Source organism: Pseudophryne corroboree, chromosome 2 (genome assembly GCF_028390025.1).
Source record: "Pseudophryne corroboree isolate aPseCor3 chromosome 2, aPseCor3.hap2, whole genome shotgun sequence".
Lineage (NCBI taxonomy): Eukaryota > Metazoa > Chordata > Amphibia > Anura > Myobatrachidae > Pseudophryne > Pseudophryne corroboree.
Genome location: NC_086445.1, coordinates 564959806 through 564973708, shown reverse-complemented (window position 1 = coordinate 564973708; position 13903 = coordinate 564959806). Strand labels below are relative to the sequence as shown.

Here is a 13903-nt window from a genome sequence, read left to right as displayed (position 1 = left end):
GTCAGCCCTATCGGATTTTTCATAAAATTTCTGGCGAAGTAAAAGTGAGTTAACCGTTTTTTTTGTGAGGATTTGTGACAACTGTCCCTTAAGTGAAAGGATCTTAGTATAAAGTCGCTTTTTCGGGAAACCCTGGTGGAGAAGGGTTAGGGAAGTTAGTTCTGTTTCCAAGTCACAAATAAGTTTAGTCTCTATCTTTTTATGAGCTGAGGCAAGATTAATGAGGAGGCCACGTAACGTGGCCTTATGAGCCTCCCATAATACCGCAGGGGAAATATCAGGAGAGCTATTATCAGTAAAGTAGGTCTGAATCATGGCGTTAATTTCAACAATGTTAGAGGGTTTAAGAAGAAGAGACTCCTGTAAACGCCATGTCCGGGGGGACGAAAGTGTATGAGGGATAGTAATGTCCAAGATAAGGGCGTAGTGGTCCAACCAAGTAGTGGGGATTATTTGTGCCCCATGGAGGCTCTGAGTGGAGTCACGGTCAACAAAGATGTAGTCGATGCGGGTGTAGAGGTCGTGCGGGGGTGAATAGTGCGTGTAGCCTCTGGCGGAAGGATACAAAGTCCTCCAGCTGTCATACAAGTTGTGAGAGGAGATACAGTTCCGTAAAAGCTTAAAAAACAAGTGGATGTACTTGACACCCAAATCCCAGGCGCAAAATTCTATAATTAATTATTTCACTTGTATTAGGTAGACACTAGCTGCACAAACTATGGCTTTGCAAGAGCCTAAAAGCAAACTAGAATACAATCGGAGGTGTCTGTGCGCTTCAGTGACTCCAAATACAGTGGTAATAAAGTGAATGTTTGCCTTTACTAAAAAACCAAGAGACTTGTTATAGTATATTCTTTTACTAGAAACAAATAATGTTACACTTTAAAATAAATACACTTGTTAAAATACACAATAAAATGTATCAGCTCAATTGCTATTATATTTCAACCAGAATGCATTCCTTGTTTAGTGAAATGTTATAATAAAAAGCCACTTTGACTTATAATTAATTATACCAATATTTCTTACAGAGATATCCAATTAATAAGAAACATTAATCAATTATTTCATTTGCCGTTAATGCCACATAATTCTCATTACTAAATGCCAGTTTGTAAATATATAAATGATTGAATAAATGTCTCCACTTAACCTGTCACTGGCATCCCAGTGCAGGATTAGTCCTTCATAATGTGTTTTGCCCGATCAAACGGGGTTAATAATTACCCTTTCCTGGAAATGTCCTCCACTACAGCACTATAGCACAAGTGCAGGGATTAATTTTTCATGTAAATACCTTAGGGAGTTCCAGGCTGACGGGCAGCGTTTGTAAGCACACAATCAGAAGCAATGGAGACTTTAGCAGGCCGTCGGTGCTGCACCGAGCAGCGTCCAAAGAGCCACAGTAGTAATGAGCCGTAGATGTAAATGTCCTCGGTGTATAGCACACACTGTGAGCGGCAGCCGAATGGCACAGATGGATGCGGCAGAGATGAGCGGCAAAAGACCGGCACAGCTGAGAACGGCAGGAGCGGCAGAAGCGGCCAGAGACACAGTCACACATGCAGCGGTTGAAAAAGGGTGATGACGTCAACGCATTTCGTCCCGTTTATTCTCGGGACTTCGTCAAGATATTACGAATCACATCGACATCGGAAAAAATTATTGTGCAAAACTCAGCAGCTTAGTGAATGATCGTATCAGGATTCAAAAAGTTGCAGTAAAATGCACCCGATACCATTCGAGTTCAAACACCCTTCAAAACGGACAAAAAATGATTATTAGTAAATAAACCCCAAAGAGTGAAGAGACAAATTGCTTTGCATGAGTGTGGTGGTTAGTGAGGATGCTACAGACAACTTTTTTTTATTGCTCCTCTAGTTATTTCACTGTCCTAAATCTCTTATGTAATTGTTGGTAGAAGCAAGAAAGACACTCGTAATCAGCCACACTGGTGCTATAATTAATGCACTGGTGAATGCATTTATCTGTAAACAAATAAGGGGCTAAAGGCTCAATTTTTATCCTAGACATACAATGAAAAAGAAACTATATTTATATGTCCCCATTTTATTTTAACTATGTTCCTTTTCTTATGCTTCAAACTATGTTATTTACAATTTTACACCTAGGCATTCTATGCATATATGCATGCAATATTTACAGGTCTCTAGAGGAACGTAAGCAATGTTTAATTAATTCAAAGCAGATTTACAGCACTGACAATAGTCTTGAGCTGTTAACTGCACTGCAGCTCAATCAGTGTCCCTTGATCTCTTATTATACCTATAAAACTTTCAATTTTCGCCTCTGCCTCTCTCACATAGCCTGCTCCTCCTCCCACATTTTTGCTGTCAGCCCCAATCTACGGCTGCCGTCTCTCAACAACAAAGCTGGTAATTTGAAAGTCTCAGTTGATCATGACTCCCGCAGAACAATCTGTAATGTATGTTAACAACCGCATTGTGTAGTCATCCATCTTCATAGAATGAGGGCCTCTCAGTGAAGTGCTGTGCTGTCCAGCCAGGGATAGGGAGGACTTGTCTGTTGCCTGATTAATAAAGGTCTATACAGTTTAAAGCAAACTTAGATAAATGGGGAAGATCAGTGGCTCAAGCATCCATACAAGCATAATTGGCAAATTAGGTGTTTCTGCCTTTCTTCTGCTCTCCCATTAAGATCAAATGTCTGTAAACAGCAGTAAAGGAAGCTGACTAATGAATACTACAGTATTGAAAGAACAAAGGGGCAGATGTATTAACCTGGAGAAGGCATAAGGAAGTGATAAACCAGTGATATGTGCAAGGTGATAAACACACTAGCCAATCAGCTCCAATATGTAAATTAACAGTTAGGAGCCGATTGGCTGGTGCGTTTATCACCTTGCACATATCGCTGGTTTATCACTCCCTTATGCCTTCTCCAGGTTAATACAGCTGCCCAAAATTGGCTAAGACTTTCACGCATTCCCGAACAACTAACCTCTTCAGGCAAGTCTATCAAATTTAAGAAAAAAACACAAAACATTCAATAACTATTCTATCTCATTACCTCCCTATACAGAGTCCACATTTTAACTTCACATATGTTCTCTTTCTACATTCACTCAACAGACTGACCCAGTACCAGGGTTGTACTGGCCCACAGGGGCACAGGGGAAACCCCTAGTGAGCCCCACTACCGAAGTGCCCACATCCTACTTTAGGGATTAGTTTCTTGACTGTGCACTTGAATTATACATTAGAAATATGTTACAACATACTGCATGTACAAGCAGTGTTTACTAAATATATTTGTCATGTTGCCAAGAACATGCACTCTGTAATGGTTAGACATACCTCTGTGGTGGCTGGAGAGTGGCACACCCCAACACATCGGCCTTTTCCACTGCATTCCCCTAGTGGGCCCTTCATACCCCAGTCCAACACTGTCTAGTACCAACACTGTTTTGTGACTTGATCATATAGCCTACCAAACTAGTATTGGAACATGATACAGTACAAATACAGTATACGTTACTTTTTTTTAATAAACAACACTAATATATGGATAGCCTTCCTCTTCCCAGGCAGACTAGGGGCGGGATGTACTAAAGTGGAAATTAGTTTTTGTAGTTTTTACCACATTTTCTTATGTACTTACCTCCATCCGCTGGATCTCCACCATGCAGGGTAAAACCAGCTTTTGCTGTAGCCTATGGTGTTTCTTCCGCATTGCGATGTGGAGAGGGTTCTTTCACGGATCCCTCCCTGCATCCCCCATGGCCACCGCTGGTCTGCGCATGCGACTAAAAGTCGATGTTTGGTTGATTTTTGATACATTTTTTGCTTAAGGGTCTAAGGGCCTAATTCAGCATGGATCATAGATGTGCAAAAGATCGTATATATATCTACGATCCATTACACTGACATAGGGGGGGGGCCAGCACAGGGCAAGTATACCCCACATGCTGGGTCCAGCCGCCCCCCCCCACCCCCACAGACATGCAAAAGCATCGCACGGCAGCAATGCTTTTACATGCTTAGGGTAGCCCTCTGCCTACGCAGCGTAGCTGCTAAGGCAAATGGCTATCCGCCATGCAGTTGCCACGGTCCACCACACATACTGTCTGGACACGCCTGCATTGTCCGGACTGCACCCCCCCAAAACCACCACAATGCCCATTAAATGCCAACACGATGCCCCCTCCTGTCCCTGTCAATGAGGCAGAGGCGTACGCAGATGTGAGCTGTCATCTCATCTCACATGGCTTCTGCGCATGTGCACACTTAATAGGCCATCGGCATGCAAACACTGCCGCAGCAGCTTTCCATTCTGAATTAGGCCCTAAATCACACATTTACAAATGTCAAAAATCATCTATTATTAAATGTGTGATTTAGACCCTGAAGCATAAAATCAATCAAAAATTGACCCATCATCGAACACAAATCGATCAACATCGACCAAAATCGAGTTTTAGTATATGTTCCCCATAGTGTCAAACTAAAGTACTGTGTGTTACACTATTCATTATTGTGAAAGGTGCTGAATTTTCCCTGAGTTGTTTTATGACTTATTTTTGCTGCAAATCCAGTGAAATGGCCTTTTTGTATGGCAAAAAAAGTTAAAATAACTAGTGCTTCATCTGTCTTGGTGGTTAGAATGATCAGTAGTATTTAATGCTGCTTTAAACAGATGAAATGTAAAAGAACAAAACAGTGTAGTTTTATGGCCTTGTACAGTACTCATAACCTGTTTGCACTTTCTAAGCTACAGTATGTAATGCAGCTTAAAAGGCATTTTACTGATTTACAGTATAATAATATGGAATAAAAAAGAAAGATAAATTTGAGTGCACTTTTTATTGCCATATATTACTTTTTAAGGTGGAAACCGTATATACATACAGTCAAGGTCAGTTAGACCTTTGACTCTTACTGTAAACAAGTGGTGTTTTTTTTACATCCATGCTTATCACCTAATATTCACCATAATTTGCTTATGTCAACATCAGCTTCAATTCAATGATGAGTGTCTACCATGTTATCATTGTCTCACACTTCCCAATGTTGTAACGTGATGAGGGTCACTGCAGTGGTAGCAACAGCACTGTACTACACATTAAACCTATCTGCAGTACACATGGGGAAGGAGTAGAGGCTAGCATAGACACAGAAATAAGGATTGCAGATAATGAGCACTAGTATTTTGCAAGAATTATAGTACTCTTGTGGCTATGTCAAGTCATCCTGATTTCTTACAGAATTGGTCAATTTTGATCCACCCACATCTGTCTGTCTGCTATCACAACAAGATTTCATTTACATTTCTTTCCTATGCAACTGCTATGTCCATATAAAAACATATCCACAATTATAAGCAGTAAAACAGTCACTCCGATTCTCCTAAATCTGTCAAGATCATTCCTTATCTTTCTAAATGGTTTCTTCTTGCTAGCATTTCTGCTGTTGTTGAAAATTACCCTGCGGCATTTGATCTGTAATTCTTACACAAATGAAAATGTAAGGAGGACACAAAACAGCCTATTTTATAGTACAGTTGTTTGATTAGAGTGAGCTCCACGCGTCCCCAAAATTGTCGCTGTCACGTTGTATACAATTAAAAAAAAAACATTAAAAACTCAGAAACTGGAGCATCAAAGCTGACCAATCAAAGCTTGATTAGCAGTTGAGTTTGTTGCCATGGAGACCTATTTTCATAATGCTAATAATGATAGCTCTTTCCAAAGCAAAGGACATTTTATACATTAAAATGACTGTGAGCAGTTTAACCAATGAAAATTATATTCCTCCCTAACCTTTTCTTTCTTGAAAACTAAATTTGTGATTGCGTACAAAACAGTTGGGGTGATTTCAGATGCTTATATTATATTCGGTAAAAGAAATTTCCAAGACTGGCTAAATGAAAATATTTAACCATCAGCTGTGACCTGCTATACTGACATGAAAGGTGATAGAGTTCAATGTAAGTACAGATTTCAGTTTGTATAAAACAAATAATTTGCAATAGTACTGTAACTGTACTGTAACCTACAAATTTCAAAAACAAAACAAATACCACAGTAATTCTGCAAGGTTTAAGGAAAAATTAAATTTGACTAAACAGGATTTGTCATTTCTCATGGGAACTTACTTTTGCAATAAAATGAAAGACACTGACGAACAAAAAAACGGTGGCTCTGAATGTATAACATATGCCTCCAGGTAAAAAACTGACATTGAAACAATGTCCCTCAAAAACTTGCTAGAAACCATGATTTGAACCCTAGTGATAGTATCTTGTGAGACTGGGTGAGTATCTTATGCTGGGCACACACTTGTGTGCCCAACATCACTACCAGTGGGACTCGGCATGCGACAAGAGCATACACACTTGCCAGGTCAGAAGGGTGGGAATCACGTGACATGCTGCATTCTGCGACCCGCAGGAGTGTGTATATCATAGGTACACACAAGACGATGTAGCCAATATGTCGCTTAAATCTGTGGGATCGGGCCACATATTGTCTATTGTTTTAGTCTTTCACAGAGCTCTACATTGTTAACATAGGAATGGAAATGTGGGCGTGCATGATTCTACTGTAAACATTTCTAGTCTAAAGTTGCTTACTCTATATCTATAAGGAATTTAAAAAATATTCAATAATCTCAACTAAAAATGTTTTTTTTTTGTAAAATTGAAAATATAATTGTAATACAATGTAACTATTTACTGTTATACGGATATGTCCATAATATACATTGTGGGCAATGTTTAACATAATAGGACAAATGCAAAGATTTTGGCCAGCAGTCGTCAGCTTTACAGTGAAAACATTTATTAAGGCAAAAGCGTATTGCTTTTGACTTAATAAACATTGCTGCTTTAAATCTGACTTCTAAATATACAGTACAGTGAGGGTCATTCCGAGTTGATCGTAGCTGTGCTAAATTTAGCACCGCTACGATCTTCTTCCCTGACATGCGGGGGGACGCCCCCAGCACAGGGCTAGTCCACCCCGCATGTCAGTCCGCCCCCCCCTCGCAGAAGTGCAAAGGCATCGCACAGCGGCAATGCCTTTGCACTTCAAGAGCAGCTCCCGGCCAGCGAAGCATTAGCGTGCTGGCCGGGAGCTACTTGTCACTCCCCAGGCCGCAGTGGCGTCATGCAGCTGCTGCGGCCCACCCCCCGTTCAGTCCGGCCACGCCTGCTTTGGCCGGACCAAACTCACGGAACGGTGGCCAAACACTAAAACGCAGCGAGCGAACGGATCAGAATGACCCCCAATGTCTCTGGCACTTTCAAAAACATATTACTTTTGGCCCTATGACATGTTGGCATTATTTATATTAAAATATTTTAGGCATATAAAAATGATGAATGACAAGTGTCCAAAAAACTAAGATAAACTAAGATAATTCTGTTTATTTAAGTGAAATAATTGGGTTTCCTAGAACCCTCTGCTTCACTTATTGAGAGGAACATATGCTGACATGCTATTTTAAGTACCATTTGTCAGAATGCACCACAATGTACTATAATGAGCACAATTATGTTTTGAATGGTCATTCTTGCATAAACTGCATTCTTCTGTATGACATGAGATGCTTGAGAAGTTTTGCTTTTAGAATATACATTATAAAGAATTCCAACCAATCTTACATTTCACTGACCTTACCTACAGTATTGATGTTTTACTGATTGATGCTAATGTTGAGCCTTAAAGACATATAATTTCTCCTATGAACCTATACTTAGAATATTTTTTATTTTACCATAATTTGTTACATTTTAAAATAATCACTTACATGGTCAATGAGCTCCTTAACCAGACCATTCCATTGTCCTTTCTCATCTTGAGATCCATATCTGCCATCTTCGACTAAACGTATATCATATTCAAATCCTAGAATTTCTGACACTTTCTTCAGGAGGTCAATGCAAAAGCCTTCAAAACGGTCCTTGCCAAACAGAGGAGTATCCGACCTCTTAAACATCACATATGGTTCTTCCTGGATAAATGAAAATAGATATATAGTGTCCATTATGTATTCACATTTTCCTCATATTTTCCTTTACCACACAGTACATACATGTTCTTTTATTACTTTGAATGAACATGTTCACCTACTATAATGGTCATTACGGATGATGTAATGGTTAGCATTACTGCCTCACAGCACTGAGGTCATGGGTTCAATTCCCACCCTGACCCTTACTGTGTGAAGTTTGAACATTCTCCCCATACTTGCGTGGGATTCCTCTGGGTACTCCGGTTTTCTCCCACAATCCAAAAATATACTGGTAGGTTAATTGGCTCCAAACAAAATTAACCCTAACGGGTGTGTATGTACGTGTACATGTGGTAGGAAATATAGATTGTAAGCTCTACTGGGGCAGGGACTGATGTGAATGGGCAAATATTCTCTGTAAAAAGCACTACGGAATATGTGTGCGCTATATAAATAACTGGTAATAAATAAATGGTAATACTGTAATAATAATTGTAACAATACATGATGGGGCCTAAGACCGCAATGCAGTTAAATTAAGCACTGGTCTGTAACAGCCATGACTATAATGGATACAGTACATATTGCAATGTACAGTGCATCCAGAAAGTATTCACAGCGCTTAACTTTTTCTACATTTTTTATGTTACAGCCTTATTCCAAACTGGAATAAATTCATTTTTTCCCTCAAAATTCTACACACAATACTCCATAATGACAACACGAAAAAACATTTTTAAGATTTTTGCAAATTTATTAAAAATAAAAAACTAAGAAATCACATGTACGTAAGTATTCACAGCCTTTACTCAATACTTTATTGATGCACCTTTGTCAGCAATTACAGCCTCAAGTCTTTTTGAATATGATGCCACAAGCTTGGCACACCTATGTTTAGGCAGTTTCGCCCATTCCTCTTTGCAGCACCTCTCAAGCTCCATAAGGTTGGATGGGAAGTGTTGGTGCACAGCCATTTTCAGATCTCTCCAGAGATGTTCAATTGGATTCAAGGCTGGGCTCTGGCTGGGCCACTCAAGGACATTCACAGAGTTGTCCTGAAGCTACTCCTTTGATATCTTGGCTGTGTGCTTAGGGTCATTGTCCTGCTGAAAAATGAACCGTCGCCCCAGTCTGAGGTCAAGAGAGCGCTTTGGAGCAGGTTTTCATCCAGGATGTCTCTGTACATTGCTGCATTCATCTTTCCCTCTATCCTGACTAGTCTCCCAGTTCCTGCCACTAAAAAACATCCCCACAGCATGATGCTGCCACCACCATGCTTCACTGTAGGGATGGTATTGGCCTGGTGATGAGCGGTACCTGATTTCCTCCAAACATGACACCTGGCATTCACACCAAAGAGTTCAATCTTTGTCTCATCAGACCAGAGAATTTTGTTTATCATGGTCTGAGAGTCCTTCAGGTGCATTTTGGCAAACTCCAGGTGGGCTACCATGTGCTTTTTACTAAAGAGTGGCTTCCATCTGGTCACTCTACCATACAGGCCAGATTGGTGGATTGCTGCAGAGATGGTTGTCCTTCTGGAGTATTCTCCTCTCTCCACAGAGGAATGCTGTAGCTCTGACAGAGTGACCACCGGGTTCTTGGTCATCTCCCTGACTAGGGCCCTTCTCCCCCGATTGCTCAGTTTAGATGGCCTGTCAGCTCTAGGAAGAGTCCTTGTGGTTCTGAACTTCTTCCATTTATGGATTATGGAGGCCACTGTGCTCATTGAGGTCTACAGACAATTCCTTTGACTTCATGTGTGGTTTGTGCTCAGTCATGCACTGTCAAGTGTGGGACCTTATATAGACAGATGTGTGCCTTTCCAAGTCATGTCCAATCAACTGAACTTACCACAGGTAGACTCCAATTAAGCTGTAGGAACATCTCAAGGATGATCAGTGGAAACAGGATGCACCTGAACTCAATTTTGAGATTCGTGGCAGAGGCTGTGAATACTTATATACATGTGATTTCTTAGGTTTTTTTTTATACATTTTCAAAAATCTCTAAAAAAAAACTTTTTTCACATTGTCATTATGGGGTATTGTGTGTAAAATTTTGATGGAAAAAATTAATTTATTCCAGTTTGAAATAAGGCTGTAACATAACAAAATGTGAAAAAAGTGAAGCACTGTGAATACTTTCCGGATGCACTGTATTTATGTTGCTGTACTAACCCACCTGACTAAACAATTTATGTGGCTTGCTTATACATAGAGTTGTCGTATTAGAGTGATTATCTGTGCTTGTCAACAACTTATCTCCTGCTCTATATGGAGCCCTATAAAATGTTGGAAAGCAGTGGACTGTGCATACATTCTGATCATGAGGACCCAAGGAGGTCTATCCTCCAATGTGTGTGACTGCTGCGATCTTTAGTCTCTGTGTTTGAGGCTGTAAAAAGTTACATGGCAGGAGACAAGTCTTAGCTCCAGAGAGACCCCGGTGATTACCTGCATGAAGCTGTACCAGCATCTTTGCACCACTATTTGCAAACAGCATACACTCAGCAGTTGGTGAGCTATATAAAGCCCTGCTACACTGAAGCTTCTATCCATGAGAACGAGTATGTATAAAACAGTGAGTACAGCTGTATCTGTTATACTTCAATAAACGAACATGACTGGTTAAGACTCTGGGTTGTTTGACTCAACCAGGGCCGGACTGGCCCACAGGGGAACAGGGGAAACCCCCGGTGGTCCCCACTGCCTCTAGGAATCAGGTTCCAGACTCTATCCTAGTGCACTTGAATTATGCATATACTACATTATACTTCACAAGAATATGGTATATTATATATTTACTACGAGGCACAGAACATGTACTCTGTAATGGTTAGCCAAACCTCTGTGGTAGCTGGCCACATTGCCACTGGAGCCTGGCCACACCCTTATGCATGGGCCCCTACAACAGCATTCCTCCGGTGGGCACTTCATGCTCCAGTCCAACACTGGACTCAACCCCTAGTGTGTGCCTTTATAACGCTGTAAATAACAACACCTGACACACATAATTCATAATATAAACCAGTGTATTGTTGACTGATGCATTAACAGCCACATACATACACAAAGTGGTCTACAATAGCAGGTGTATGTTCATAAACAATTTTGAATGGTGTACACAGAGGGGTACCAGTATCCAGGGTGGGGGCGCCGGTGTCGAGGGGTGCAGGGTGCGGGATGCGATTGCTCACTCCTACAGCCATGCATGGGGAGCAAGAGGACAGGATGCCACTGCAGCTGTCTCTCTCCAAAGCTCAGCACACAAGGGAACCCCCTCACCCCCTTTCAGCATCACTGACCATGGTAGGTAAATTCCACCATTTAATATCACATTTTCTTGTTACTTCTATTCTATTTAGCTCTTGCTGCAATTTTAAATGACACCTATGCTACAGCATATCTACCATGTCACATAGGGCGGGATGTATCATGTATCACATATTCTATGTGATACATCCAGCCCCTTATTGCATGCTTAGTGCCATTTGTTAACACCTTATGCAAGAGTAATTGGGAATAAGCATGCTCAGGACAACTCTTCCAATAAGAGCTGTCCCTTACATTGTAATTTATGGGTTTATGACCCAAGAGTCTTAGTGACAGCATATAGGCGAAATCGTGCAGCATTTTTATCCTTACCCACAGCCACTATTTAGGTGAGAATATAAAAATGTAAAATGTATAGTGTGAATTGATGACTTTCTGATTTTATCAGTGTAATGTAATTTAGGTGGTCATTCCGAGTTGTTCGCTCGCTAGCAGTATTTAGCAGCCGTGCAAACGCTATGCCGCCTCCCACTGGGAGTGTATTGTAGCTTAGCAGAAGTGCGAACGAAAGGATCGCAGAGCGGCGGCAAAGTTTTTTTGTGCAGTTTTAGAATAGCTCAAAACCTACTCAGTGCTTGCGATGACTTTAGACTGTTCAGTTCCTGTTTTGACGTCACAAACACGCCCTGCGTTCGCCCAGCCATGCCTGCATTTTTCCTGGCACACCTGCGTTTTTTCGACCACTCCCTGAAAACAGTCGGTTGACACCCAGAAATGCCCTCTTCCTGTCAATCACTCTGCAGCCAGCAGTGTGACTGAAAAGCTTTGCTAGACCCTGTGTGAAACGACATCGTTCGTTGTAATAGTATGTCGCACGTGTGCATTGCGCCACATACGCATGCGCAGAAGTGCCGTTTTTTAGCTTCATCGCTGCACCAGCGAACGAATGCAGCTAGCGAAATCGGAATGACCACCATAATGTACAATAGTCTGTGATCACACAAGTAGTTTTTGTTCTTTGTTTCTTTTAGGTACAGTATGTAAATAAATGCATAAATAGTTTTATTATCCTGCATTTACAAAAAAATGTATTATTATTATTATTATTATTATTATTATTATTATCTGTTTCATTTTAAGGAATACAATCTCTGCTTCTACTTGAAGGCATTACACATCCTGTCAGTTAAAAGTAAGTTTATCTTCTTTTCCCTTTTTTCTCCTTTTCACCTACAGTATTGACCTTGTGAAGGTCAGAGTTTCTCGGCAGAATTAAATGGTAAGGTCCATAAAGCAGAGACACACTGTGTCTGCAAAATCTGCTGTACACATCTGTGTATATTTTGGCACCCCTTTAAAAAATAAAAAAGGTATTTATAGTAATGTGTTCATAAAATGCAAATATGCAATTATTAGCAAGCCAACAGCTTTTATAAATCATAAGCCACTATTAATTTTCTGCTGTCACAGAGTAGCAGTATGCATATTTTACGAGCTGTTAAAATGCTGTAATGTACACTGCATTTTACATATTTTTTCTCAGGATAATTCCTAACTGCATGAAGCTCTTTCTCACAGCCTATTTTCCTATTTATTAGTAAAAAACGGACAGGGATTGAATTTTAAAGCACCAACTAATTTTCTAAATTGATTCCGTGGCCAAAGGTGCCAAACATATGGAATATTGTGAGCTGTGAAATTGCTGTGGGAGAGTGATTTTTGCTGCTTGGGTCATGTATCTCTCTCTCAATAAGTCATTTCAATATTAACAACAAGGAAAGCAAAAATAAAATACAAAGTTGGCCATCTAGAAATTCATCTTATGGCTTTTCCATAGGATTAGATTCCATCACAATCAGGGCAACCTCTTTTTTCCAGGGTTTTATGAATAGTTCAACATAACTGAATCTGACATCTTCAGACTGATAAAAATGTAAGACTAAAACTAGAGCGGTAGCCGGAAATCACCATTTAATGTATTTCACAAAGACATAAATCCCACAGCAAACAATAATACATTAATAAATAAAAAAATAAAAAATAAAAATACATAAATAAATTAGAGATGAGCGGGTTCGGATTTAACGCCAGAATTAATGCCAGTTCGGTTTTATCCGGATTTTTCTTATTGGCTATTAAAAACATGTGACATCCGTGAGCCAATAAGATGCTGTTTTGAGATCAGGGTAAATCCGAGTAAAACCGAACCTGCTCATCTCTAAAATAAATACTGTTGCAAAAAGGAGATGAGTGTTAAAAAATAACTTAAATTTTAGCATTGCTGAGTTTAAATTATGCTTTTTGTAAATTATTGCACTAAAAGATAGAGATACATACGATCTGTTAAAGGTAAAATTGTAGACAGTCAACAGGCCAGCAGCATTAGGTCTACAGGAGCATGTTGAAGCAGTTGTAAAGTTATTTCAAGCATTTTAACTGTGTCAGCATTATAACTTTAAACATGATAGTAAAAAATCATGTTAAGTTAGAATGCCGACACAATTAAAAATGCTGTAAAAAACATTACATCAGCATCTGTACTGTCCTGTCGACATAATGCTATTGAAGTTTTGACTGTCAACAGCATTAATGTAAAACAAGTGCGTAGTTCCCGAAACAAAAACACCAATCTTT

General features: G+C 40.0%; 1 protein-coding gene across 1 annotated transcript in view; it reads right to left on the bottom strand.

Annotated features, from left to right (window-relative positions):
- Positions 1-13903, bottom strand: part of GRIK3 (glutamate ionotropic receptor kainate type subunit 3) — a 982272-nt gene that overhangs the window by 319603 nt on the left and 648766 nt on the right. The window contains exon 10 of the mRNA XM_063954369.1: positions 7791-7994. Coding sequence (XP_063810439.1) covers positions 7791-7994 — 204 coding nt within the window. The remainder of the gene's footprint in view (positions 1-7790; positions 7995-13903) is intronic.